This window comes from Aquila chrysaetos, chromosome 6 (genome assembly GCF_900496995.4).
Source record: "Aquila chrysaetos chrysaetos chromosome 6, bAquChr1.4, whole genome shotgun sequence".
NCBI lineage: Eukaryota > Metazoa > Chordata > Aves > Accipitriformes > Accipitridae > Aquila > Aquila chrysaetos.
The window spans coordinates 27,289,672-27,317,389 of NC_044009.1; the positions used below are offsets into that span (position 1 = coordinate 27,289,672).

Below are 27,718 nucleotides of genomic sequence, written 5' to 3' on the forward strand. Positions count from 1 at the left end.
GTTTGCCTTTAATGTGGTACTTGTGCAAATATTTTATAAAACTGGGGTTAGTAATGATCAGGACATTAATAATCAGAATAACTGGTACCAGTAATAATCAGAACTTGCATTCTAATTTGAGATTCCCACAGCATCCTTTTTTCTTTTGCTTACTAGAACTCCAGAAAACTCCAATGGTTTTTCTAACAGAGTTACAGAGAACACAGTTCCATGTTGATATTGCATTTCAGTTACCAAAAGGCAACTGAATCAAATGATTTATCCTACAGTGGATAATAAGCAAACTCTGAACTTCAGGTGTATCTTGAAAGGGTTAGAAAATAGTGCTTATGTGGCTAGGAAACAGTGCTTCAGTATCTCAAGGAATGCTCCTTTAACTTCATATTTGAAAAGAACTATCTGTGTTTCTACTCACAGAACAGAGATGAGTTGAAAGAGCCTAAAAAATAAAGGTTTAACAAAATCCAGCCACTGGAAGTTGAAACTAGACACATTTGGTGTAGAAATAAATGGTATGTACTTAACTGACAAAGTGAAGCACTGAAACAATTTACCAAAGGTAGATTTTCCATCCCTAGCTACTTTAAAGCTAAAGCTAGACAATTTTTTTCCCCAAAGGAATATGGACTAGTTCAAACAGTTTTGGAAAAGGGTGGTGTTTTCAGAAGCCCTACTTAGATGGTCATAACAATGCCTTTTGGTCTTACAGTGTACAACTATGAATTTGATAATAAAAAGATTATAATAATTACAAAACTTAAATCAAAAGTGAGTCCCTTGACCACATTTCCATGAGGCTTTGCTTGTGTTTATGAAAATCTTAATTTTAATTCTGCCTGGGCTTGTTTGTTCTCAACAGGTCTCATGTACTCTATATGAGGATTGAATGAAGGGAATCAAAGACTGTAGTAGGTTATTACTGATATTGCAGGCATTTTTATTGCAAATATCAGCAGAAAGGCTTATTATCAAGGAATTGACTTACTAAGTCTTTCTCTTGAGTGCACTTATGTCTCTTATGTTATAGCTTTGGCCTCAGGCAGCATATGATCCTATCAACAGCACACATATGCGCAGAGCATAGAGTTCAAATATTTAAAGGGACATCATCAACTTGAGAATGCTTGAGTGGAAAATCCTGCACTTGCTATTATTTAAAGTTAGAACTATTGGAATGGAAAGGGTATATATATACACCTCAATTTTTAGCTACACTTTTTGTACACTGTGACATGTGAACAGTTCATTTAATTTTGTTGATGGCAAACACTCCTTCTAGTGCATCAGGCAGCAACAGCAAAGCTTAAGAGAAATGGACAAAATCCAGCAAAGGCGGAGAGAGACAGGGTGAGACTCCTGTGCCTGTGTAAGGCCCATCGACATAACAGGGTGCAAACAGATCTGTGCTCTGTGGGTAGAGACCCACATTCGGAACTGAAGAAGTCCAACCCAGAAGTTGACAAGTGTCCCTTTAAGTAGTGCACATAGTAGTAGTGGTATAGCTGTTTAGTTGTTTCTTTATAATCCTTAAATTGTGTTTGTAGACGTGTTACTATTTCAGATGTTTTAAAATCAGGAAATAGTCTAATAGCAATTGATGAGGAGACTCTTTACTGGTTTTATAATAAAGTTTTTTTAAAAAAATCTCAATTTCAAAGGTATTCAAAGTAAAACTTATCTAGCAGCCTTTCTTACTGAATGCTTGCTTACTGAAATCCATAAAAGAAAAGATTCAGCCACAACACATCACATGCACTACCCTTTCAAGGTGGAAAGCACTGTGTTTCACAGGGTGTATAATCACTTAAGAAGCTTCAGTGTATACGAACTTCACTCCTCTATTTTAAAGGCAGTTCTCCCATCAGTTTTAACAGTGCACATAATTTTTTTTTTTACACTCTACCATATGATAAAACTGTTATTACATGCTGTCCCAAGGTGACTCTATTGTAGTGCCTATTTCTGCTGATCTTAAAACTATTTTCCTCATTATGGCAGTATTCTTTATGGAATTCAAACATCTTAGATGTTATAGTTGCTTTTTATAAAAAGCATGTGTCTTGTTTCATGGCTCGCTTCATTTAACACAGTGAACTAAATAAAATAGTCCTGATCAACTAAAGAGAGAGAATGTGTTTTTGCATGAACATAGTAAAAGTTTACTTGCACTAATGTTTTTATATGCCAGGTGCCAAGGTGTGGTCATGAAGCATGCTTTCTCTGAGTGTTTTACTTTGATATAAACTACAATATTAACTTTTTCAGTTAATATGTAACCTTCAATAGAGGTGCCTAATAGTATGTCTGAAATAATTTTTAAGAATGATGTTTGGAAATCCTAATAATGCAAAGCTATTGCTGAATAGTATAATGTTATGAAAATAGACTGTTTTGTATAAAATTACGTTTCTTACCCATTTTTGGTAAGTTAATTTCTTAAGAAGTCAAGAAAAACATTTAAATTCATTAGCTGAAATTTCCAAGCTTTGGAGTTTGTATTAAGCATGTAGTTCCTTAGTTTTGCACCTAACAAAGTGGCCTGATTTGTCAAGGCAGCTGGTTATGTAGAGTCAGGAACAATAATGGGGACTCAAAATCAGTGAAAAAACAGGCATTTATTTATGTGTCTAGCTTTAGCTGTGCAACATCAGAAACATTGACCTAGTTTCTGAAGATAGTTTTAAGACAAAGGTGAACTAAACGTTACCTCTCAGTACATTTCTACTGTTCTGTTTGGGCAGACCAAGAAGAGTACATTATATATAAAGCACTTTAGCCAAAAAAAAAAAAAAAAAAAAAAAAAGGAAAAGAAAAGGTAATAAATATAAGTCCCTCTCCTTCCTGTTGTTCAGGTTCCAATTTTCTTAGTCTTTGGAAAAAATTATTCAAGGCAATTTATAAAACAGTCAAGACTGATAAGCATTTAGTTTTCTGTGTTTTACTTTGGTCTATTGAAGTTTATAGGTATGGTGTTTCTTCATTTTAACCCTTCCTGCTTGATCTGATAGTGAAGTCATAATGTCACTAATGCCTGTTTCAATTGCTGTTAGTGTAATGATGAAAATACTTTATGACTTCTGTACTGGATCAAACAGAAGGAAAAATGGATTATTTAATCATGTTACAGCATGGTACATCTTTCTAACTACAAGCAATAAAGACTAGGGAACAGTACATGAAAATTGAGTAGCATCTTTCTCAGTTGGATGTGTTTACATTTGTATAGTGCTTTAAATCTTTAAACACCATAGAAGCAAAGAATTACATTAGGAGTGAAAGAGCTTTATGTAATCTCAAAGCCTCTTTTTCCAAGTTACTGAAAACATGTGCCATTCATTAAAATCCTGTCGTTTGAATATAGAAGAACTTACATCTAGGAAAACTCTTAGCGTAAAGCTACTAAAATTTTCTAGGTGGAATAATATGGTGCCTACTATTGAAAGTGTCACTTTTCTGCCTTGTCATCCATTGTGTTATATAGAAATACAGAAAAAAGTGAGCCTGATTTGTTCTCCTTTGTAGAGCCAGGCCGAGGCCCACTACAAAGGAAGTAAACATGCCAAGAAGGTCAAAGCACTAGAGGCAACGAAAAATAAACCCAAAGTTGGTTCTTCCAAGGACAGCGCAAAGGCTAACACAAGCTGCTCCACCACGCCAGTCACAGCCAACATCTCTGACAAATCAGGTCAATGAAAACTTTTTGTTCTATACATTCTTTATTTTCTCCTTTTTTGGTGTTTGTACGAAAGAATCTGATTGCATGACAGTGATGTTTTCTAAACTATTTACTATACTTTCTTGTACAGAATTGATTGGTTTGATATTATCAAAGTGCTTTTTCACATCTGTGAAACACCTGGTGTCCCTGAATGCTAAAGCCTTTTTTTTTTTTTTAAACTTGTGAAATTTGCTCTTATAAAGTGTGGATGTTGTTCCTACAACAATAATAATGGATGGATGTGGGTGGAGGGGCAAGTCTGACATGTATGTATTTAGCTGAAGCCCAGGAAACCTTTGTAAGAAATTTTTCCTTTCTGAACAGGGTGATATTACTCAAACAGGAAAACACACCTACAGAAATGTAGTGAAGCCTCATGTCATGGATATTTCTTGACTTCCACAGCTCATTAGTGCTTCAACATCACTTCTTCCCCCACCCTGCCCCATTAGTAATCTGAGGAAGATCAGTAACACTAATTGCAGTGGAGTTGCTTGAGTCTCTTTCTGCTCTGTCAGTGTTGTGTTACTGAATGAAACAGGAGAATTTCCTGAAATGACAGTCTGAAATACTGTACTTGTTATCCAGGAGAAAGCACTACTGTGGGTTACCCAACTGTTGGTCTAACAGACTGCTTCTGATAAATTTGCTTCTGCCTTGGTAGCCATTTATTATCCTCTTCACTGGAGCTGAGCTTGACTCAGATGCCATAAGGTGAACAACACAGTTTTCTGACACACGGACAAAAAGAAAAAAAAAATTCCATATCACTGGCTACTTGTCATTCTGCTCTCTTCACAGCAGTTCCAAAACTGTCTTTGTCTGGGTCCTTAGCAATGACAATGGGCCCCAAATTTTGTGTTGATTCACCTAGCAAATCACATTTTAGGTTTGAGAGAGATAACATGAATCCAAGTAGCATCTTCAGGTAAACAAGCCATGTTACTATAAAACAGTAGCAAACTACCATTTATCTAAATAAAATGTGGACTATTGAATGGAAAGAGATTTAAAATACTTGATAAATATTTTACTCTCTGAAATATGAAAAAGCTTTGGTTAAAATAGCTTGCTGCTCCAGGTATACACTGTAAGAACTCAGACAAATGCTTAAGTAAGATATCAGTTCAAACTTTAGAGGATTTAACATGTTAAGAATGCATTCTGTGATAATGTATTTGTATCATGCACTCCCCTGCCTGTGCCAAAGGCTTTTTGTTATTTGGATAACAAAAGTTTCAGCATCTAGTACAAAGTCTATCATCTCTTCCATAAGTCTGGATCTGTCTCGTGTTTCCTTTGCCAGACCATGAGATCTGTCTGTGACTCAGTTTTCTTCTTCTCTGTGCAATATACCTAAAATAATTCACACGTCTACGTTCAGTTTTTGATAAAATAATCTAATCAATGACAAGGGAAACCTGCTCTTGATATTTTTATATTGCCCTGTTTTGAAGTGTGTTGTTTATGCTATTAATTACTCTGCACAAATTAGACAGGTTACCATCTATGTCTGTTGGATTATACCACTGCAAGCGTTTCTACATTAAAAATAAATCACAGTGGCGATTTAGTTAAACGCTTTCTTCCCGTTAGGAGAACAGTGGGATTCTCTGTGGAGGGGAGGCTCCTCAGAGCCTGTTGCTGCTTTACAGGAGATTGCGGATGGGATGTTTGGGAGGACAAAAACCTGAACCTGGAGTGGCAAATTCTCCATACACACAGGGAATGCTGGTCGCAGATGTGGGGAACGGCTTGGAGATTGGGTTTTTTACCAGGCTATGGGCTTGAAACCAAACCATAATTTTGTTCAGCTACACTTTCCCTTACAGAGGCTATTGTTCATCTGTTCTTTAACATATGTTTAGCTCTTTAACATAATGCTTATTGCGGCTACAGCAATCACTATGTTGCTTCTGGGAATCAGTGGCAGGGGCTTTTTTGCCTTGGAGCAAATGAACTGATACCATTTTTTCTGAGTATTTTAACACAGGTTTTGTTCTCTGAGAAATGGTTTATTACTATATATTAAATCTACAGGTATATTTTAGTTTTCCTTAAAAGATTTCTGATACTAAGAGTTTCAGTTCGTGTGTGTATTTGTGGTCTTGTTTTTTTTATCCTGATTTCCAGGGGAAATGAGACTTACAGTCACATCACCTATCCTTATCCCTGTTATTCTCTGACCCCTTCAAAACTTTGACTATATTGCCTAGTGTCAAAAAAATTCATGAGATGAAGAGGTTTTAATGAAACCAAATCAAATCTTTTGATGAGAATTTGCACCTAGGTGGAAGAGAAGCCATGGTTCATGCTGAGAGATGCTGCTGTGTGAGCTCTCTTTTCCTTGTCCTCCTGACTGGCCAGGCACTATGTTTGTCTTCAGGACCGGGGATTTCAGAGTGTGTACGTGTGGTGTAGGCCTGAAAAACTTGCATTAGAAGGACATAAGGTAGGGGCTAAATGGAATCAAGGAAGGGAATTAAATTCCACCACCTGTGGAGCTGTTGTTTAACCATTGTACTTTGGAGAATTGCTAAGTTCCTGAGAAATGTTCATCAAGAATTAAGTCATTCCTGGTGTCCTTTTCTTGAGTATGGAAGAGGAGAGTGAGCAGCTGAACAGAGAAGGCAGTTTTAAGTTCTTGTGTTCCTTTGTTATCTGCTGTACTTCCACTGGTATTAGTGCAGAATGGGTAGGGAGTATTATAGTAAACTGATAAACTGAATTTACTGTGCTCTTATATAGGTCTGCTAATAAAAGGACACAATCGGCACAACTAGCAGCCTTTTTGATGTGCTGTCATTTTGAGTGACATAATGATGAATGATCTGGAGCTCTCCAGACTGAACAGTTGCTAAATATTGAACTAAAATGTCAAGTTTGCTACAGAGCCGTGTCTTCTGTGGGTCAGACAAAGCATGAGATCAAAAACCCTTATTTGTCACAAGTCACTATTGTATTAGTAACAGGAAAAATAATTTCACTGTTAGCTTAGCTTGTGTGATGACTCGATCAAAGGCAAAACCCAAATTCATCCAGTCCTTATTTTTCAAAACTTATGATGCAGTGGTCTCTCTACAGCTGTTCCTTTCAACTTGACAAGTGTGGCTGCTGGTAGAGCTACAAAAGCTAAATTAATCTTTAAGGTCTTTGGGGAAGTTTCCAGAATAATGTGGTCTCCTGCAGACAACAAGAGTGGTCTCAGCAGAATGGAAAGGGGTGACTGGAACTCGGTCTGAGCATGATGATGCCCAAGTTGTGAGAAAGTGGTCTTCCCCGCCGATGTTAATAATACATCACGACTCAGAAATTATTTTTGTAAATTGATCATCAGCAAACATGTAACGATAAAGCCACAGTACCGTAATGCTGAGTTGGCTGCAACCTCGGGTAAGTGGATATTGATGGGTTGGATTGCACAAGTTTTACATCCTAACATGATTAGACTACTATGCGATCTTATTTTCTAAGTGGACAACTCTTCACCATTTTGAAAATACTTGTTTATTGGTACTTGTAAGTACCACCATCCTATCCTGTTCCCTGTTTCTGCAGACAGGAAAGAAAATGCCACAGATGATATGTGACAAGGTTGTTGTTCCCTTACCTCTTGTTGGGTCATGTCTGCTTGTCCCAGTGGGTATTTGCAGACTGGAGGCGTTCACAGGGAACCCTTTCATAACCTGTCTCCCACACGGTTTCTCTAACCACTCAGGAAAAGTCTAGTAATGGCTATAGAATAGTTTCATATGCTAGAAAATCTCTACTGTGACACTGCAAGCTTTTTTGTAGCTACTTTGAGATGTGGTCACAGAACAGGAGCGTTAACAGCACTGAGAGCTGCTCTTTTGTGTGGGGAAAAGATTCCCTTCCGTCCCTGTGGAAGCCCAATATTTTCAGGATGGCTTCACACAGAAGTATACGTGTATGTATGGCATATATGTATGGCATTGCTTTAGAAAAGGGCAGAGGTAGCAACCAGTACATAACACAGCTTACAATATTTAGAGTGTGTTTTAAATATAGCTCTGAGAATGCAATAGAAGACGGTGTCTGTGATCCCAGGTTAGCATAGTCTAGATGCTTACAGTGATGAGTCTTTTAGGAATACATATGATAATAACTGGATTCAAATGTCACTGTTTACTTATCAAGCAAAGAGGGATTCTTTGATCATACTTCCAAATCAAAATAAATAGTTCAGAATGAAGCAGACAGATTATGTGGTATCACCTTCTTTGCATTTTGCTTTGATATAAAAATCAGGAAGTAAATGCAACTGTTTTATTAAACTACGCAAAAGAGTCAAAACCAGGTTTCAGATTATAAAAGTAAGGTCATTTTTTTGCTGTCTTTGATCCATTCAGTATATGCTCTATTTCCTTTGTGCCAGTGAGAGCTGTTTGTGAAATGATAGGTATGGGCATTTCAAGTTCAGTCCTCGTTCAAATAAGAGCAAAAGGCTCTGCTACTTGGGACTTAGTAGGGACAGATAAACCCTTTGGATTCTCTGTGAAAACTCCTTTTTGTTAAGCTGGTACAGGAATAGGCAACATTACACACCTAACTAGGCCAAATAGTAGACCCTGTTTCAAATCCTGACCGTGCTTACTACTGCTTTGTTCTGTAGCCACGTCTCAGGGCAGCTCAACAAGCAGTTCAAAGGGTCGTGGTGATGATATTCCAGCATATGAGTAGTCTTATGCTGATCAGCTATGTATGGCAAGGACGGCAGGAAAGGAATGCAACTGGAAAGTTATTTGCCAGCTTCTCAATCCTAAGTGGGCCCTGTAAGAGTTATTCCAGCCGTTACAGCTGTATAACTAAAACCAGCTGGAGGCTGTTCTGGGAACATTGTCATACTAGAGTGTGGTACAGTGTCTGACACCAAATGGGCTAGCTCACATTTTGAAAACAGCCTAGACATGTTGATGGACCTAATAAATGCCACTTGATGTCGTGTAGACATATGGCAATTAGTTGGCCAATTAGACAGCACTGGCAACTCCAAGCTTTATCAGACTTAGAAAAGTTGACCTTGAGGTCTCATCTGTGGGTTTTAGTTCTTTAAGGGCTTTCTGTAGGTGCTTTGACAACAAAACTGAGTGTTTTTTCTTTTTATTCGTAGAGTGCAACATGTTGAATCACATTTACTCAGGAAGATTACAATGGGTTGGATTCCTCCAGTGTCCCAATTATGAATGCTGTTTATTCATCAACTACCAATGAGGTGTAATGTCCCAAGGGAGGGCTCTGTTCGTATTTTGCAAGTCCACCATCAGAATGCTCCCTTAGTCATGTTGCTTTGATTGCTTATTTTAAAAATCTTTCTGCCGATGCTTAAATTCTAAACTTTTCCATATGCATCTCCGTACTTTGAGTAATCCTAAAAATGATACCAGTTCTCTTAACAAAATCCCTTTTCGCCTTAGCATTTATTTCCATTTATCACCTTGTTTTCCACTCATTTTAAAGGAATGACTTGTTTACGTAGCTCCAATGAACTTTTTTTTTTAGATAATCCTTCAGAAATAGCTAGGAGGTAGAGTCACGGAGCCTCCACAGCTGAGCTGTGGTATATCTGTTCTGGGGAATTCTAGGTTATTTGTCATACAGATATCGTTATAAGAACCTCAAAGTTTAGGGTGTTTCTAGGGCATTTATTCTTCAATCTTGTGATTCTTTGTAATGTACCCAAGTCCTCTAGACCTCAAAATGTGTTGTGACAAAGTTGAATTTTGAGGGTGGGGCAGGGAAAGAGAGAGGCTCTAAGAGAGGAACACGACAACGATGTGTTTGGCTTGCTGTCCCCCGGTGTCAATGAGCCATATTTAGAGGTTCTGTCTTGTGCCCCTCAAAGATGCTTGTTGTTATGTCTAGCCTCCATCAAAAGCTACTGTTGAGCCTCATCAGTTCTTCACATTTATGCCTACATAAAGAATTATGCTGAAGTTATACTCTGTAAAATAATAATGCATCTGTGTCTATGTGTATTCAGATAGTGCCTGCTAAGCACTGGCATATTTCTGTTACATAAAGGCATTAGTTTATGGTCAACTAAGTAGTAAATTCAATCAAATTCAGCCACCAATGAGAGTCATTTCAAGGGCTTTTTTTCATTAAACCCTCTGAAGATGGTAAGTTTTGTTCTCTTTTTATTCAGTGTTTCACAGCCATCTGAAGATCAGCCTATATTGCCGCCCATTAAAACTGTCCCCAAAACAGAGGTAAAGGCACAGTATAGAATTTGCTGCTTGACCGCAGTGCACTTATAGTTGATAATATAAAATAGAATTAATAAATGCTCATAAATTCATCACAGATACACTATTGCAATTAGCATGTGTGTATTTACATGAACATTATATTATCAGTATTGATATGTAAAATATACTGTCAGCGGCACACATAATGCCTGTACTGGATTTAGTAGTAAATAGCTTCTGGGCATTTTCTGGTGGGTTATTTCAGTAGCTGTTTCAGGAAGTTGCTGTTTGGTTTATGCTCTCAGGATGAAAGGTTAGCTAAAAGGATGATTAGCAGATCAAAGTCTATTAACAGGAAATCGTTATAATAGGTTGGATCTTTAAACACCTTCTTCCCTGTCACTCTTACTGTTCATACTTTTCAAAAGTGGGCATTCAAGCCTCAGCTTTCCATGTGTGTCTTACAACCTGAATGGAAGAGCAGTCGTTCTGCACATTTTGGTGTTGATAAACTCCTGGGAGCTCCAGGTGTTTCTTCAGTCTGTCTATAATAATGCTAACTAGCACATATCAAATTCTGCACCTCTACTGAAAACTGATCATAGGTGCCATTAACTGAAAAATAAGCCCTGCGGCTGACACAATTACATTGATGAGCTGTTGCAATTCCTCTTCAAATTGAAAAAGGGCAGTCTTTTCTTTCTCCAGTTATTATATCAATCAGAAATACATGCAAGCAGGATTTTGTTTTGAAGAGATGGTAAGCTTTTTCTCCTGCAGTAATTTTAAGCAAAAGCTCTGCATCAAAAGTTTATTGTGAGACGAAATAACTCTTTTTGGGTGCTGTGCTCTGTGCCTAAGCATTCTTGTGTCCTGTGTCATTAAAACCGTATACCACTATTACTTTTACTTATTCCAGTTCTAAAAACTGGAATTTCATTGCATATTTTTTCATTAGCATCCTTAAAATTATGCAAAGTTTTTCTTACTTTGGGGAGAGGTAGAGCTAGGCATTGGACCAAGCAAGATTGACTCTACTAATGTTGCTGGACAGTGGGAGCAGAGCCAGGGATGCTCTCAGCTAATGTTTTTTTTAGCTAGGTGTATGAGGTCATTTAACGAATCCATTTATATACATTGAATCTTTCAGCACCTTTTATATTATGAAATCAGGCATCTATTTTTCTTGTTTGTTCTGCTAATGATGTGCCTATTGAATATCCAAAGATTTATTTTTTTGATAGGATGATAAGATAATGGAATGATAATAAGATGAATATGAAATAGCAAAAATTACTAGCAAATGTATGTATGTGTATTTCCATAGAGGACATAATACCAGAGAGGTGGCACTACCAGAACTATTACGTATCACATCATTCTTTACTCATCATTGTCTTTACAACACACTATTACAATAGTTCTTGAGTCTTCAGGTAAGGAAATGGAGAAGAGGAGAAAGTGGGACAAAAAAGAAGCAGCTGGCAAAAAGAGAGTTGAGACTGAGATACCAATGTCACTCATCTGCTTTGCAGTTTTCTATTAGGAAGAAAGGTGATCCAGAAGTACCCTAAAAAGTGAGGGTTATGTAATGAGATTTTATAAAAATTGCAAATGAGAGAAATAAACTATCCCCCTCTATCACCTTAAGACGGTTATTATTTTGATGATGGATGACAGTATTACTTGCCTAAGAAAAAATTAATTTGTGAACCAAGCCCTAGGTTTGTTTTTAGATGACTAAGAAATTCAAATCAGTGGAAGTTCTTTATTTACATAGGACTGAAATTAGCCCTTTAAATCCATAAGAATGGAAAACTCCCAAAAAAGACAGCTGCTGGTTTTGTAGTTTTTTAAACAAGCCTAGGAGGAATAGGTTTGTCTGCACCTAATACTTTCACGAAGCATATTAAAGAAATATATTGCTAAAGAATTAAGGGCATTCTTTTGATGTCAAGACATCTAGTTTTATCACATAATCAGAGAATAAACAACAGAATGCTGGCAGTTACTCATACAATTGGTAGTTGAATGGAGTTCTGTCTCTCCAGTTGTGCCAAAGTTAAAGGCTGTGTCAAATCTGTAAAATTTCAGTTAAATTTCCTCCTTTTCTCTCAGCCGGTGAGTGAATTTAGTCTCCAAATGTAAAAGAATGGGTCAGGCCCAATGCTGTTGCTCCAGGATGCTTTGGTTTTGCCCCTAAATGAGATAAATGTTCTATTTTTTAACCTTTTTTCTGGAAAACATGTACTTATGGTTGGGAAAAACAGTCTTGCTGGTGGCTTTTTTCTGTATTTCTCAGCAACTATTTAAGTAAAGGAAAAGACCTCTGTGAGTACAAGCTGGTCTATCGGCAACTTCCGCACAATCAGTAGTGTGGCTTGATTTGGGATTTTTTGGTAAATGTTATTTTTACTCGTACTTATCTTTGCTTTTGTAACATAAATCCAAGCAGCATTTAGAAAACAAGAAGAAATGCATGTTGCTAGGGGATGGCAGGCAATTCTGAGACCAAGAAGTTGATGAGTTGGTTTTGATACAGAATTGTTCAGAGATCCTGAATCAAAAACAAAAGCAAAAATATCCATGGCTGGCACATCAGGCATTTAAATAGGTCTTTTGAAAAATCTTTCTTTATCATCCTTCCCACCTTAATTCTACAGCTGCTGTGTTATTGACTTGGTATGAGAAATATGCTACATTTCCTATAACATAAAATATATATGTACAAACAATAGGTTCCATATTATTTCCTTATTACTTGTTTTCAAGGAGAGTGAAAACATTTTGGTGTCTGTTAGACAAGTTATATTTGAAATTCAATTTATTTGTCAAATCTTGAGGGCATGACTAAATACTCACAGTCCTCAGGAAAACCTGCCACAGAAGTCAGGGAGAAAGCACAATTACAGATGTAATTTAATTGAAATGAAGATGAGTGTTTCATAGTTGACTTCAATGGCAGTTCTGCCTGGGCAAGTACCGAGTAAGTAGTTCAGACACAGGCTCGCGAGAGTGTACTTGCCTGCAGATTGTCAGTTCTTCTTGATTCATTTATTTAGACACCCATAAATTTTGTATTGAGTTCCAAAGCATTTTAGCAGCTGTGGGTAGAATTTTAAGATTTTTTTTCACAAATGACAAGTGAAATGTGTTTCTAGTAATACATTTCAGATTCATAGATGGAGGAGGCAATGTTATTTTTATAGTTGAGAAGATGAACCAAGTAATTTTTAAGCAGAAGTGAAGGATGTCTGGGCAGAATACAGTATGTTTATTGTAATCTTTGAATGTTATTTTTCTAAGCATTCCTACATTATTAAATGTTAAAAAGGCAATGCAGTACTATAGAAAGTTTGCATTCCAGGACCTCTAAAATAAATGTGGCAGAGTCTGTAATGGGAGTATAAGATTTTTACAAAATAATAGATCTCTGGTGTCAGGAAAAAATAAATTTAATGAGCAAAAACATTTACTTTCACCCAGATGAGTCACATTTTGTAATAATAGAATTTATACTGTATTTCAAACTTCGCCCAAACTGTATGATAATTTTCCAACTCTTGCATTTTTCCACTCCAGCCAATACAGACTGGCATAGCTTAGAAAAGATGAAAGGTTAAGGTAGGTTTAAAGTAAATTTGCGTAGACATACAGCAACAGGACCCAGGAAGACTAAGCTGTTGGATAGTCTCACTTTATGAATACGTGTTAAATTAACATTCACCCTTGCTAGCTGTGTGTTGTTATGTGTCCCTTGCTTAGAACCACCTTGTTTTCAACTTCTGGCAGCATAGTGCTACTGATCTTGCTGAGTTTTATGAACAAACTTCCAGAGACAGTTTTACCAACCTACTATACCAGGGGTGTGATGTGTCACTGAGAAATTAGATATTGGCAGTGTACACTAGGAAATTGCTCTGTGTTTGTTTGTAGACAAGCTGGTTTCTCCAGAACTAACACACTGCATTTACCATAGTTAGCTGTTCACCCTATTCAGTCTAAATATTGTAAAAGGGGGGGAATTGTATTAGTCTCTTTCCAAATGAGGAAAAGAAAAGTCTGAGATAACCTGCATTCTGTAAAAAAGCAGAATTGAAGATGAGCAGGTGAAATGGTTACACAGCGCAAGGTGCTTCAAGTAAGCGTTAGAAGTTAGTTTGTTTGCTCCAGACCTAGTACGTACACTTCTGCATTTTGGTTAACAGGGCAGAATCAACCCTTCTTCTTGTTCCTCTTGCTTTTGCACAGAGAAATTGCATTGTGTTGAAACATTAAGTAAGAGACTTTTGAAATGTGAGTGCCTTTTTTCTTTTATCTTTTCCGCTTGGTGAGTCCACCCAGATTTTTCTTGATCTTGGTCAGTAAAACAGATCTAAAACACCAGCCAACCAACCAAAAACAATTCCTCAAGAATCCCCAACTATGCAAGGGATTGACTAAAAATTGTTGGTGATACAGTGGGATCATCTCAGACACCCCAGTAGTCAGAGCAGCAGGCGCTCTCTGGTCACGAAGGTGTACAAATAGGTACAGAAATAGATTTTGCAGGGCAAGAATTTACCATTGCAGAGCTGTGTGTACTTCTGAATATTTTCTAATTCTCATCAGTCTGCTTTCATAAAAATTAAACCCATCCAAAATTTCAAAACCAAACCTTTGTAACATTACATCTTTAATCTGATCAGTTGCAAATAGTTTTGTACTCTGAAAAAACGACAGGTTCCTTTGTAAGAAAATTCCCTGGAGTCTTTGGTATGCCAAATCAGAAATAAAATATCTAAGAAATTAAGTATCAACAACACTGTTGTACCATAGCCAAACAAGCAATATTTCTGAAATGAAAAAGATACTTCGGCTCAGCCCATTGGAGAGTAGTGATGCAGTTAATCAAATAATCATTCTAGCTACAGAGTTCACTCAATATTGCAGAGCCATGCAGACGTTTCCTAATGTAGCTTCAGTATCTTGAGAAAATATGCTGTAGCTTATTTCAGCACACATTTGTGTTTGAGATGAAAAGCTTTATATTTATAGCTTCCATTTGTTTCTCATCTTTGTATGGAAGCAAAATTGGTTTTCTTTAGAATGTGTCAAACAGATTTATTTCATGTAACAACCTTTCATTGTAATAAACATAGCCGTTTTTCAGACAGGCATGAAGTACAAGAAAAAAGCATTTTACAAAAACTAAAGGTAATCAAAGGGTTAATAGATACACTGTGCTGTCTGATTTGCATGTAGGTTTGCAGTGGAATTTTTCTAGAACAGAGCCCTACGGGTTTTTCAGCCTCATTTCTCAGTAGACTGCACAACTGGTGAGAAAGTAGGTATTTTGTCTGACAGCCATTAGAGTCTCATTATTCAGCAAATGTGGAGATAAAACAAAAAAGATTTTGAAATCCCTTATCAAAGTTAGCTAACTCTGTCTTAATGAGTGTCAAAAAATAATCTAAGGCTCTTTATTGGTTTTTTTGAATGATGCTGAGATGCAGAACAGAGTGCTTACAAATGCTGTAAAGGTTGTGACCACTAGTGACTTAATTGCTTTCCTGCTATTGCCTTTATGGCATATATTACTCATAGTGTTCATCTTTTTCTTCATAAAAAAAGATAATTAATTGTGTAAGTGCATGCTTTATTCCTTTATAGCAGTGTGAGCCAGCAGAAGATAAGACTTTCTGTGAAGAACAATGTTTTGAAACCTGCTTTTCTTGCTGGAGCTGTCTGCCTTTTATTTAGTAGCTTTTCTGCTAATATATTGAAGGAGGCCCTTCTTGTCCTTCTATTAACTCAGTCACTGATCATCTTCTCCCTCCATATCTTATATCAGGGCAAAGAGATGTACAGCAACTATTTTTTCCAATATGATGACTTGTGGGTCCTCTCTCTCTGCCCCAGACATGTGTCCCAGGGTAGATCCTAAGGTTTGTTTAGGCAGTCCTTCAAGTACAGTGTGGCTAAATAAGTTTTCCTCACCTTGATTTTATTTCGTCATGGTTTCTTAACATCTCTATTAATTACTTACAGCCAGGCTTGTAACCTCTTCGACTGTGATCTCTCTACTTTCACATTTTTGTTTTAAATGCTGCAAATTTTGTTACAATATTTCTGTGGTACAGCTAAAGCTACTGATTTTTCTCTCTCCAGATTCTTCATGTCCTTCACTTTCAAAGCTCTCCATACCTTTGTATGTCTTTTGTAATGTACTTTCAAGATGCTGACCTGCACCTACCACCTATCAGCTGTTGAAACCAGCTTGCCGCTTTTCCTGGTCCGATTTGTAAAATGCTCCCTGCAAACAGCTGCCAAACTTAACTTCTGTTGCTCTCACCTCAGAAAATTTCTCTTTCTCTGTGATGGATTGAAAAACAGAAAAAAGCTTGTGAGAAGTTTGGCTGCCACACTGGTGCCTGTGCTGGTGACCGGTTGTTCTGTCTCTTTTGTGACTTCATACCTGTCTGTCTGCAGCTGTGATCTCTGCTCTTACACTGAAAATCGCTTCATCTGGGGACCACCTTATTGTTCTGTGTGCAAGAAAGCTTAGAACAGCAAGGTCAAATTATAGATTTTAGTAATATCAAGTAACCTGCCTCTCTTCAGCATTGTCAATGGGCATATTTTATAAAGAAGTGTCGGAAGAAAAAATGTAGTGGGAAATAAGTCTCACTTTTTAGTTTTATGTCAGATGTGCCAAGCATCTAACATGTCAGATTTTAACTGAGAATTTTATTTTTCAATAAACACATTTTTACTTTGTGTTTATTGATGCCAATTTAGTTACAGTGATAAGCTTTTCAGCGAAACTTCTTGGATTATATACAGCTGTAATTAATGCAACTGATTTTACCTTTGATGAGGGAAAGAGCATTTATACAATAGTCTGACAATCTGATTGATTTCCTCTTCTCATTCTGTAATCACTGTATGCTTCAAAGATTGGTTAATGCAGCCCAATATTCATAGGCGTATTTGGAGCTGTTGAAATTATAGGGAGAACCGGAAAATCTGTTTCCCTCAGTAGAGCTCTGCTGGTTTGGGAGATATGCTCACTTTACCTCAAAGTCTCAATTACTCTCCAAAATCAACACTTTAATACCAGTTCCCTGTAACACAACTTATGTGAATTCAAGGCTATCATAAGACAATCCAGCACATTTCTAGTAACCCATAAAAAACCCATAAACCCTTCCTTTCAGAAATCACTTTTGGTTTTAGTTACCATAGGAAGTGGCATAGTCAGAAATTAATTGAAGGTGTTCAGGGTCATCAAGCTGTCCATGTTTTAAAAAGTCGTTCTTTCAGTAGTGATGTGGTATTGTAACATACCACCACAAAGGATTTGCACCTAACCATGCATCAATTCTGCTCGCCAGCTGCATAGCCTTGATAACCATGCAGTAATCGAGTTATACAGTAAATTATTTTGTTGCTGTGTTTCTCCTAACGTAGCTGCTTTAGGCTGGAAATGGCATTGGAAATGGCATGGCTCTTTCCTTCAGGTTTTTCAAGAGGAAAAGGAGCACAAGTATTTACAATTTTCTTACCTTTACGAAGGAGAATAATACATACCTAGACTGCTGAAAATAGTTTTTCCATTATGCTCTTTTCTAAGCTGGCAATAAGTTCGGTTGTGCAGGCAGGTGGAAGAATTATAAAAACTAATCTCTATTTCTAGGACAGGAAATGAGCAAATCTCTCAAAAGAGCTTCGGTGTAGGGTTGTGTAGAGCAGCGGTGGCCACTTTGCAATGTCTGTGCTGCCCTTCTGTTGTAAGTACTTTGTGTATAGCTGCCTGCAGCTGGGGGATGCAGTGAAGGACCTGGCACAAGGAAAGGTGCGAAGCTGAAGCCTGGCAGTGCGTGGTTATAAACATGGTGTGGTCTCTTCCCAGGGGGGAGCTGCCTCCATGGCAGCCAGCGCCGCCCTGGGAGGCTGTCCTCTGTCCCGGGGGCCTTGTCTGTCCGTGTGCTCAGCCTTCGGCACAAGTCGTGGGTAACGGTCCCAGCTTCTGGCGGAGAGGCAGGCAGGTGTAAAGCTATACTTTTTATCACACGCACACAGAGAGAAAATACATATTTGCAGTAATCGAAATATTATTTCTTCTGTTACTGTCTCAGTAAGAGCAGGTTTATTTATTTATTACAAACAGGCAGAAAAAGAATGTGACAGTTTTGCAAGGGTCATTAGGATCGTAGCAGAACTCCGTATCTAAAAGCTTTTAGCATACGTGTTGGAAAGCGCTCCTGCAAGTGTATCACATGTATCATCTTTACCTTGGATAATCTTTCAATTTTATTTGCTATTTGAACAAGCTGTTGCGAAACAGAATTTTATTGCAAGGTTATGTTTCGTGTGTCTTCAGTGATAAAAACTGGGCGGATAGGCATGTTGTGGGATGCAAGTAGCAATGAGTATTATCAATACAGAAAACCTTTATTATTTGAATTTCTAGATTTATACATGAGTGTCCTGATTTTGGCTGGGATAGAGTTAATTTTCTTCCTAGTAGCTGGTATAGTGTTATGTCTTGGATTCAGTATGAGAAGAATGTTGATAACACACTGATGTTTTCAGTTGTTGCTAAGTAGTGTTTAGACTAAAGTCAAGGATTTTTCAGCTTCTCATGCCCAGCCAGCGAGAAGGCTGGAGGGGCACAAGAAGTTGGGAGGGGACACAGCCAGGACAGCTGAGCCAAATTGGCCAAAGGGGTATTCCATACCATGTGATGTCATGTCCAGTATATAAACTGGGTGGAGTTGGCTGGGGGAGGGTGGATCGCTGCTCGGGGACTGACTGGGCATTGTTTGGCACGTGGTGAGCAATTGCATTGTGCCTTGCTTCTTTTGTATATTCTAATTCTTTTATTATTATTATTATTATTGTCATTTAAAAATTATTATTATTGTCATCGTTATTATTTTCTTCTTCATTTTCCATCCTATTAAGCTGTCTTTATCTCAACCCACAAGTTTTACTTTTTTTTTTTTATTCTCTCCCCCATCCCACTGGCTGGGGGGAGTGAGCGAGCAGCCCTGTGGTGCTTAGTTGCCGGCTGGGGTTGAACCACGACAATGAGTTTTAGAATTCTCCTTGGTTTTATTTTTATTAAGAATCTCAATTCTGAATTAAGGATCTGAATTTTAATTTACTTTTCTATTGAAAATAGCATGTATATTTTCATCACGAAGTCCAAATTAGAACTTTGCCTAACATGCACCAAAATCATCACTCTCTCTGAGAAAGTAAAAAGTTATTTCTTAGCTGTAGAAAGCAATACCTATAGGCACATTTTAGTGTGGTAAGAGATCATTTTAAAATACAAATTTATAATGTGCAAATATATGTATGTTATAAAATTGTAAACACCTCACACAAATCACAAAGTAAGCCAAGTGAAGTCTCCTAAAGGTGCCTTATAAACCAAACTGTGTAATGGCATGGTTAGGGGGATAAAAAAAAAAATATTCTTTTTGCTTTCTGCATGGACTGTATTATCACTGAACTATGAGCTGGGACAGAGTGTTCACATTCAGTTGTTTACCGGGAAAGAAAACGACTGAAGAGACGCAGGTTGAGAGTCAGAGGGAAGAAGTTTTATGGTAACATTTTTTCCCCTTTTTGAGCTACGGCAAAACCCATTCGCTTAGCTGGACTAGGATTTCAGCATTAATGGGTAGGTCCTATAGATTATGCCGTTGCAGCTGACCTGCAAAGGTCGGTAAATCACTTCAGCTGGTCTTGCACTGGAAGCTAGAACCTGTTAGATTTGAACCTGTCAGATGTTATCCTGCATTGTGTCCTGACTTTGGTACATACAGCTGAAATGAGGCAGTGCTAATTAGACAAATAAGTCTTGAATTTTAACATGGTGCTGACACAAACATAAGGCAAACAACCAGAAATATGTGAAAACAACTTCAAAGCAGAATTGAAACAATGTAAGTAGGCAACAAGAGCATTGATATTACTGAGCCCAAAGCAATACTTAATTAGCTTGCTTTATTTTTTCCTTGGGCTCTATTTCAAAATAAATTCAGGCTTCAGTAAGAACATGAAATCAACCATTGATTTACTTCTCTGGAGTCTTGAGGAAAAGGGAGACTTAATTTAAAGACAGGAATTTAACACAGATGAAATATGGCCTTTCTATGTAGAAAAAGAACATAGATACAGTGCAATGGTACAGGTTAGATTTTAAATGAACCTCTTGCATGTGAGTTACGATTTGAGCATTTCAGCCTTCTTACAGAAGCCACCCCTGTAACCCCCCCTACCAAAACCTTGCCACACAAAGCCAATACACCCTGACTTAGCTTGAACCACAGCTACAGTTTTCTGGGAGGAGGTTGGTACCGCCATGGTCTCCTGCTTCCAGCCGCGCTCTGCTGAGCTGTGCAGCAGAAGCCGTCGCGTCCCTGGTCCTGGGCAGGATGGACTCACTCATGCACTTGTTCGGCCTCTGGCTGGCTCTGTTAGGCTCCGTGGGCTTGGCCCAGGTGGAAATCAGAGCAAATTTGAGCCAATTCTCAATAATACTTCCTTCAGAAGTAGCGAGAGGACTATAATCCTACAGCTGCATCTAACGGTCCACATGTATTTTATACAGTGATTACAGTTTGGAAGTAAGTATATGCATGCAGGCATTAACAGTTATATTTCTGATTTCTGCATGGAGATATTATTTGTTAGCTCCGTGCTATAAGTACAAATAAAAGAGTTGTCTTCTTTGTGCTTTGTATATACATGCGATTTGCATTTCCTGTGCTTTGCACAGTTGAGTACTTGGCATTACTGTCTGAAACATAAAACTGTAAGTAACGGTGTTTTGAATTCTGTGGATTGAAAACAATAAGCTGTTATCAAAAGCCCATTTGGAGAAGTGCAATTTTCTGATTTTAGAAGCCAGGAAAACCCAATTCTGGCCCCTCTGCAGTGACAAATATGCACTTAGCTCCGTGTACTTTCTGTGGGAGTTAAACTGCATAATAGCCTTACAATTATGATCTTTGAAGATGTTCTGCATTAAGCATTTAGAATGGTGGAAGGAAACATTAATTCATAGAGGGGCGTATGTCTCTCCTTATACATCCCCATGGATGAAGAGCTTATTTGTGTCAGGAAGCTTTCCAAATGATGGAATTATTATGTGAACTGCAGTTCTTCCCAAAAGCTGCGATACTGGCAGAATTGAGCCCAGCTGGATGCTGGTAACTTCTCTCTAGTTTTCTAGAAGTTTTCTTGTTAGCTTGTTGCGCATTATATACTCTAGAATTGCTTTGTATTATGAATAGTGAAAACACCGTAAATCTAGGGAATATTTTAAAAATTGACGTACTACATCAGCTGGTGCCCGGCTGAGTGAGGAGAAGTGGGAAATGAAATCTGTCATTTTTCAATCAGCTGTTAAATTCGACGATGCAAAGCCATGACTCTGTGATGGTAATTGGTGGCCTGTGTAAAATGGATCTTACTCCGTTGCTCAGGATCTCACTCCACAGACGCTTGATGGCAAAGCGAAGACGTAAAAATCTGCTCCCTCTTGTCGCAGGTGGTTTGATGAGGGAGGTCAGGGGCTGCGGGCTGGAGTGCGAGCGGTGCAGGTGCCGCCCGAGGCAGCCGCTGGGGCCAGGGGTCCACCCCAGCGCCCATCAGCCGGCCTTCCTGCTGCCCCCCCCCCCCTCACTCCACGCACAGGAGGAGGTGGTTCCTGTCTCCACAGAGTGTTTCAAAAGCACCAAATCTTCATGCTTACATTACAAAAATACCTGGGAAACAACATAAAAAAAGCCAAGCCACAAGTGTACTCTCTATGTATTAACATAGAGCTTGCAGTTCTGCAGGTGTATTATTCTTCTAAGGCCTGAAATGCAAAATATTGAGGAACCTTCCCTTATTGCGCTCAGGTTCCCATGTATCCTGGTGTTATGCCTGTTGCAGTCTGGCAAAATATTGCCTAGAACAACAACAGCAACAACAAGTCTATTTTCCTGTAGTTTGACTTCACAAATGGCAGCGGTTCAGCGTGTTTCCTTTGTAGATATTGGCACCTCTGAGTACTTTCCATATTGAAAACTCTTTAATTTAGAATGTTAGCAAATGCTATTTATTAAAACCGTGTATTTTATGAAGACTTACAAGTAATATAATGTGTTCTAGATTTTTGCAGATGTGACTTACTACTATAGAGACATTAAAATTGAATAGTCTATGATTTAACATCACTTTCTTTTGTCATACTTCATCAATCAAAATACCTTCAGAATCTGGTTTTATCATTCATTTGGTCCGAATAGTAGTCATTGTACTTGATGATTTTCAATGTTTAATACAGTTCATATAGCGTAATTTCAAAGTATTTTTATTGCTATTTTAAAAAACAATAATTCTTTTATTAGAATTTTCCTTCTCCTGGTTTTTAACAATCTAAAACTGATGTACTGCAATGCACTTCTGGGAAATATGCCAAGGAGCTGTGGGTTTTACTTTCAGGATGCCTGTTCATAGTTCATACGCACTCTGAAGTGATTGTTGTAGGGGGTACGATTCCGTTTTCAGAATTCTTGGTAGCACAGCATTGGCCTGATACACAGAGTGATGTTAAGACAGAGTCTGGTAGCTGTAAACATAAAGTGCAAGGGCCCATATTTAAAAATAACCACGTGCTCAAAACAGAACCTAGTTTTTCAAATCGGTTCAACACTATTTAAAACTGTGCCATAGGTTTCAAGTGGGTTATAAGTAGTTTCTGAGAGGTTGCTGTTATGTAGATGATGTACTTGCTTAGATGATAAAATTTGATTCCTGTTGTTCAGAGTGACAACAGGTCACTTACACAATCATTTCTTACATCCATTTTGTCAGGGTTTCTCATACCAGCACCACTGTACTGTCCCCCTCCCATCCCATGTTCTTTATAGGTGAGCTTGTTTTACTGCTGGCAACCAGTATGGCTTGTGGTCACAAGGACTGCAGTTGAATAGCTTAAAATGCAATGAGCTCTTGTAGACAACATGCAGGCAAGGAACATTTGAATACTGGCTCTGGCACAAAATTCCTCTTTAGGCGCAGTTGGGACATTTAATCTCTCGCCTTGCGATCGCCATCTGTAAAATGAAGTAATACCTGCCTACCTGTCTCCTAGGAGCACAGATGATTGAGTCGTGCTTGTGAAGTGATATGGGAATGCACTGAATGCACTTCGGAGCCATCTGATCTCCAGATACAGGGGGAATTATTCTTGGAAAAAACTAAAAATATTACCAGCTGTGTTCATGTGTGTAGTGTAGTACCATAATCAACTCCTGTAACTGAGATGAGGGATATCGTATGTCAAGATGGTGCTGGGGCCTTTCAGTGTCCTCCCAGTGACTTTGAGAAACTTGAGCACTTCCAAAGGCAAACATACTGCTTTTCAGAAATATTTTTGTAATCCCCAGTGCAAAGGCTTGCATGTTTCTGAGTGCTCTCCAGTCCTTTACCCTGGGTGCCTTTGGGCTTTCTTGGGCTCCTTTCAACTGGCCAAACCTGCAGCATACAGCAACAACAGCTGGCATGAATTTGTTGAAGTCATTGGTATTCACTGGTAACCTAAAAACCAGGAAAATCACGCCTTTTGTCAAATTACACACATTTCATGGTAGGATTTTAACAAGATTTCAAGGATGCTGCTGTCCTGTATAAAATGAGATGAATTAGGCCCCTGTTGTGTTAGGTTCACTAAAACCACAGGACTATTACTGTATGTTTTTTTGTGTGTGTGCAGCAAATGACAACATATGTATTTTGCTTCTTTTAGAAGATAAAGGGAAAGCAAAGACCAATAGTGCAAGTCAGCAGTCCAGTACAGAAGTGGGTCCTTTTCTTCCCAAACCTGAAGTGGCACCAGTGGCACCTGTAACACCTGCCTCGTCCTCCAAGAGCACAAATGGAGCTCCTAACACAGTTTCTGAGTCAGAAGAGGAAAAAGCCAAAAAACTACTTTATTGTTCATTATGCAAAGTGGCTGTGAATTCCCTGTCACAACTAGAAGCCCACAATACAGGTGAGTATGCATACAGTGCAAGTCAGTTGTGTGTTATTATTTTTAAAATTCAGTGTAACAAGAGTCTTTTAGTTAAAACTTACAATGGCAAATTACAAAAACATTTCTGTTAATGACAATTTCATGCGTGGTGTTTGATATTTTATTAAAGCGCTCTCTAAATTTTTTGGAACTGTCCTTCATGTGCTGTATAAGCTTTTAGTTGATAAAATCCCTACAGTTCATGTTACCTAATCAGATTCCTCCACATACCTCCATAGTGAGGATCATGGTATGATCATAGTGGTTTCTGTAACACTTAAGGTTTCTAAAATGTCAGTTCTCTCTCTCTTTCATATTTCATCTTGCTATCTCTGGTGTCTGTTTTTTTGCTGGTACAACTTACAGTAATTTTTGTTATTTTATGTTTTTGATAATTTTAGGGTGGGCTCAGTAGAATTCCTAGATGTCCTAGAATCTTTTGATTTTTGCAGATTAGATATGCTCTCTATAAAAGGCCACAAGCAGCAATCCCTAATGTGCTCTGGCTGCTCTGTGATGCGCTGGTGAGGTAAAGGTTGTTAACAAACCACTGAAGCTGGTTTTACAGCTGTAATCCATTCTTGAAACAGCCACAGCAGGCATTTCTTCCAAATCAGAGGATACTTACTAAAGTATTACTGTTCCTAGGCAGATTTTGAGTGATTGCTGTGGTTCCTCTCCCACTCCTGGCTAATGCCCTTTTTCATCATTCACCAGCTATATGGGTTTTGGCAGAAGAATAAGCAACAAACACCTTGCCCATACAGCCACATGCTGCCCCCAAACAGAGAGGCAGAGGTTCAGCATGCCTGTTCCCTTTTTGTCCAAACCCTTCTTCCATTGTCTGGCTTCCCTTTAGACCGAGGAAGTGGGAACTACACTGACCAAAAACAGATTAATGAAATCCCGGTCTGTGGCAACTTCAACCATTGTGTCTTGAAGATAAATTTGTTACAAAAAGTCCCAAGGCTAATGGACGTGATTGTATGTTGCTGATCATTAACTCACCTCTGCCTCCTTGCCCATCAGGCTCCAAGCACAAGACCATGGTCGAAGCTCGGAACGGTGCTGGTCCCATCAAGTCTTATCCTAGACCTGGATCCCGGCTGAAGGTGCAGAACGGCAGTAAAGGCTCAGGACTGCAGAACAAGACGTTTCATTGTGAAATCTGTGATGTCCATGTTAATTCAGAAATTCAACTTAAACAGGTAGCTTGCATATATCTGGGGGTCCTTTGTTGGTTTTAGTTGCTTTGCAGTATTGTAGGTGGGATATAGGTCTGTGTGAATATGTTTTAGCAAAAAGCAAACTTAGTATTTCTCTTCTGTCATCCCACAACTATTTCTAAATAGTTCACCATAGGTCAAGTTCACCTAATTGTTTCAGCTGGGAAAAAATGGGCTTGAGAGTTGTAAAGCAGAGGTGGACAAGCTGTCAGTATCAATGAATAACATAGCAGATCTAGTTTAAAAGTTTGCTGTGGCTCAAGAAAGGGATTTGAACTTTGGTCTCCCAAATGGAAGAAATTCTGGGTTGAGGTTCCCTGTATTCCTCTTTTGGTGCTGTTTTAATCTGCTGGGATGCTTTTTAATACTATGTGAGAAGGAGAATTTGACTTGAATCTATTGGTTTAGGACAATCAGCAGGAGGGTAATACTGTAGATATGTCTTAATTGTGTAGAGCAACGTTACCATTAACAGCGTAGCTGTATGAACTTGCAGCTCTGCTCTGTCCGAGCCAATTAGCCCTGGGTTCAGAGCTGTGCCAATACAAACACGTTGTTTCTGATACCCAAACGGGCATCTCTAACTGGATGGTGCTGTGCTGTGTGGATGTGTCCTCTTATTCCCTGTTATTTCAGTTATCTGTAAGATAGTATTAAATTGCATGGTGTTGACATATCCCTGGGTACTGGTTCTTCCTTCAGCTAATATTGAATTATTTATACAACTGAACAGCATCAGCAAGACTGAAATTTACCTCCTACTTCTGAATATCCCTATGACCTAGTGATTACAGCTCTGCCTGGTTCAAAGCTCCTCAGGTGGAAAAAGGAAATACTAACCAAAATATCCATAATTTGAGGAGCCTGTCTCGGATCACAGAATTTGCTGTATTTGATTAGTTTCTGATTCTCTATTTGATGTGCTCCAAATTGTTATGTTTAATTTAGCAAAACTCATCTTTGCTCTCTCTAAAGAACCTACTTTATCTTACAAACAGGGGCTTAGGCATATCCTGCTGATAAATCAATTTCAAACTCAAAACTGAGAAATGTTTAAACAGCTAATTAAATGTGAGTATATTTATTTCAGCACATTTCCAGCCGAAGGCATAAGGACAGAGTTGCAGGAAAGCCTATGAAACCTAAATATAGTCCTTACAACAAACTGCAGCGCAGCCCAAGTATTTTAGCAGTAAGTATTTTTATTTCTTATCACTGTCTATGTGAATTTGTGGCCTTGGGGACTCCCACCGCACAGAGACAGGAACATGACAGACCTGACGCTTCCACAGCGTTTCTCCTCCCTGAAGGCTGAGTCTGCACGGGGATCAGATTTGAAGATAGTTATGTATTCCATCTGCCCAGTCAAAGGCACGCAGACAGCGCTGTGAGTGTTATTTACTGCTAGGAAGAAGGGAATAATCCACGGAATGGGAAATGAACCATGTGCCCTGTGGAAAGGTATTGGCTCTGCTGGGCTAGTGCACTTCTCCTTGAAGGCTGCAATGTATATACTCTGTCTGTCTGGGCACCTGAGATAACTTTCAGTTATGACGGATGCAGTCAGGGAAAAGGACACAAGATGTTAAGATATAAAAATACTAATGCTCATTCTCTGCATACAGCAAAACAGAGTGCTGTGTGGATGTGTTATGTTGGTGCAAAAGAGTTATCAGGGGTTTAGGAGAATTGATTGCCTATCTGCATGCTTGGGCTCTGCTTGTCACTGGCTATCATAACACCTCTTCTGCCTTTGTGCCCCCAGGGTTCCCCTTTCACACCCACCTGCACTTCCAGGAATTCCCCAAGCTGGTTCTTCCAGTCAGCTGCAGCTGGAGTTCAGGCTGGCTCTAGCACAGCACAGATTGTATGTTTATTTGCTCATGACTCAGCCTGTATTTTATTCATTAGGGAAAAGTGCATGCCACCTATGGCACAAAACCAATTTATAGGTTGGAAAGAGAGAGATGCAAATGTCTGTGTGCAAGAGTAAGCGTGTGAAAAGCCTTTAAAAGCTGAAATATTAATATGTCTTTGTAATTGTATAGAGGCAAATCAAAATGCTGCAGGCTTTCTCTGAGTCTCCCCATTCGATAGGTTCTGCACACACTAATCTTCACTTGTGTAATACATCATTTTATAATCTATTGCATAAGGAGTGACCTCCACTAATAAAGGAAGGATGCGAGTATCTTTGCCCCCACAAATCTGTGATTATGGTGCAAACCATTTTCAGTGAGACTGTAGTGTACGTATTTCTGGTTAGCTTTTTCACCACAAGCACCAGCAACAATTTTAGATCGTAAACTGAGTAATAATTCTTTCAGAAAGAATTCTTTATGGTATTGATCTTAAAAAAATATTTATATTTTGAAAAGAGCAACTCTGCATTGGCAGGTGAAAAGCTGACTAGACTAATACTAGTTTCCCATCTTGACCACTCTACTTTTCTACAATTCATTTTTGCAAGTGGAAAATTTGATTTTTGACAGTGAAGTCT

General features: G+C 38.5%; 1 protein-coding gene across 8 annotated transcripts in view; it reads left to right on the forward strand.

The window, feature by feature from the left end:
• Nucleotides 1–27,718, forward strand: part of ZNF385B (zinc finger protein 385B) — a 175,978-nt gene that overhangs the window by 146,464 nt on the left and 1,796 nt on the right. For all 8 annotated transcript variants that reach the window (XM_030017510.1, XM_030017509.1, XM_030017512.1 and 5 more), the window contains 4 exons: nt 3,523–3,685; nt 23,726–23,971; nt 25,022–25,200; nt 26,309–26,410. In XM_030017510.1, coding sequence (XP_029873370.1) covers nt 3,523–3,685; nt 23,726–23,971; nt 25,022–25,200; nt 26,309–26,410 — 690 coding nt within the window. The remainder of the gene's footprint in view (nt 1–3,522; nt 3,686–23,725; nt 23,972–25,021; nt 25,201–26,308; nt 26,411–27,718) is intronic.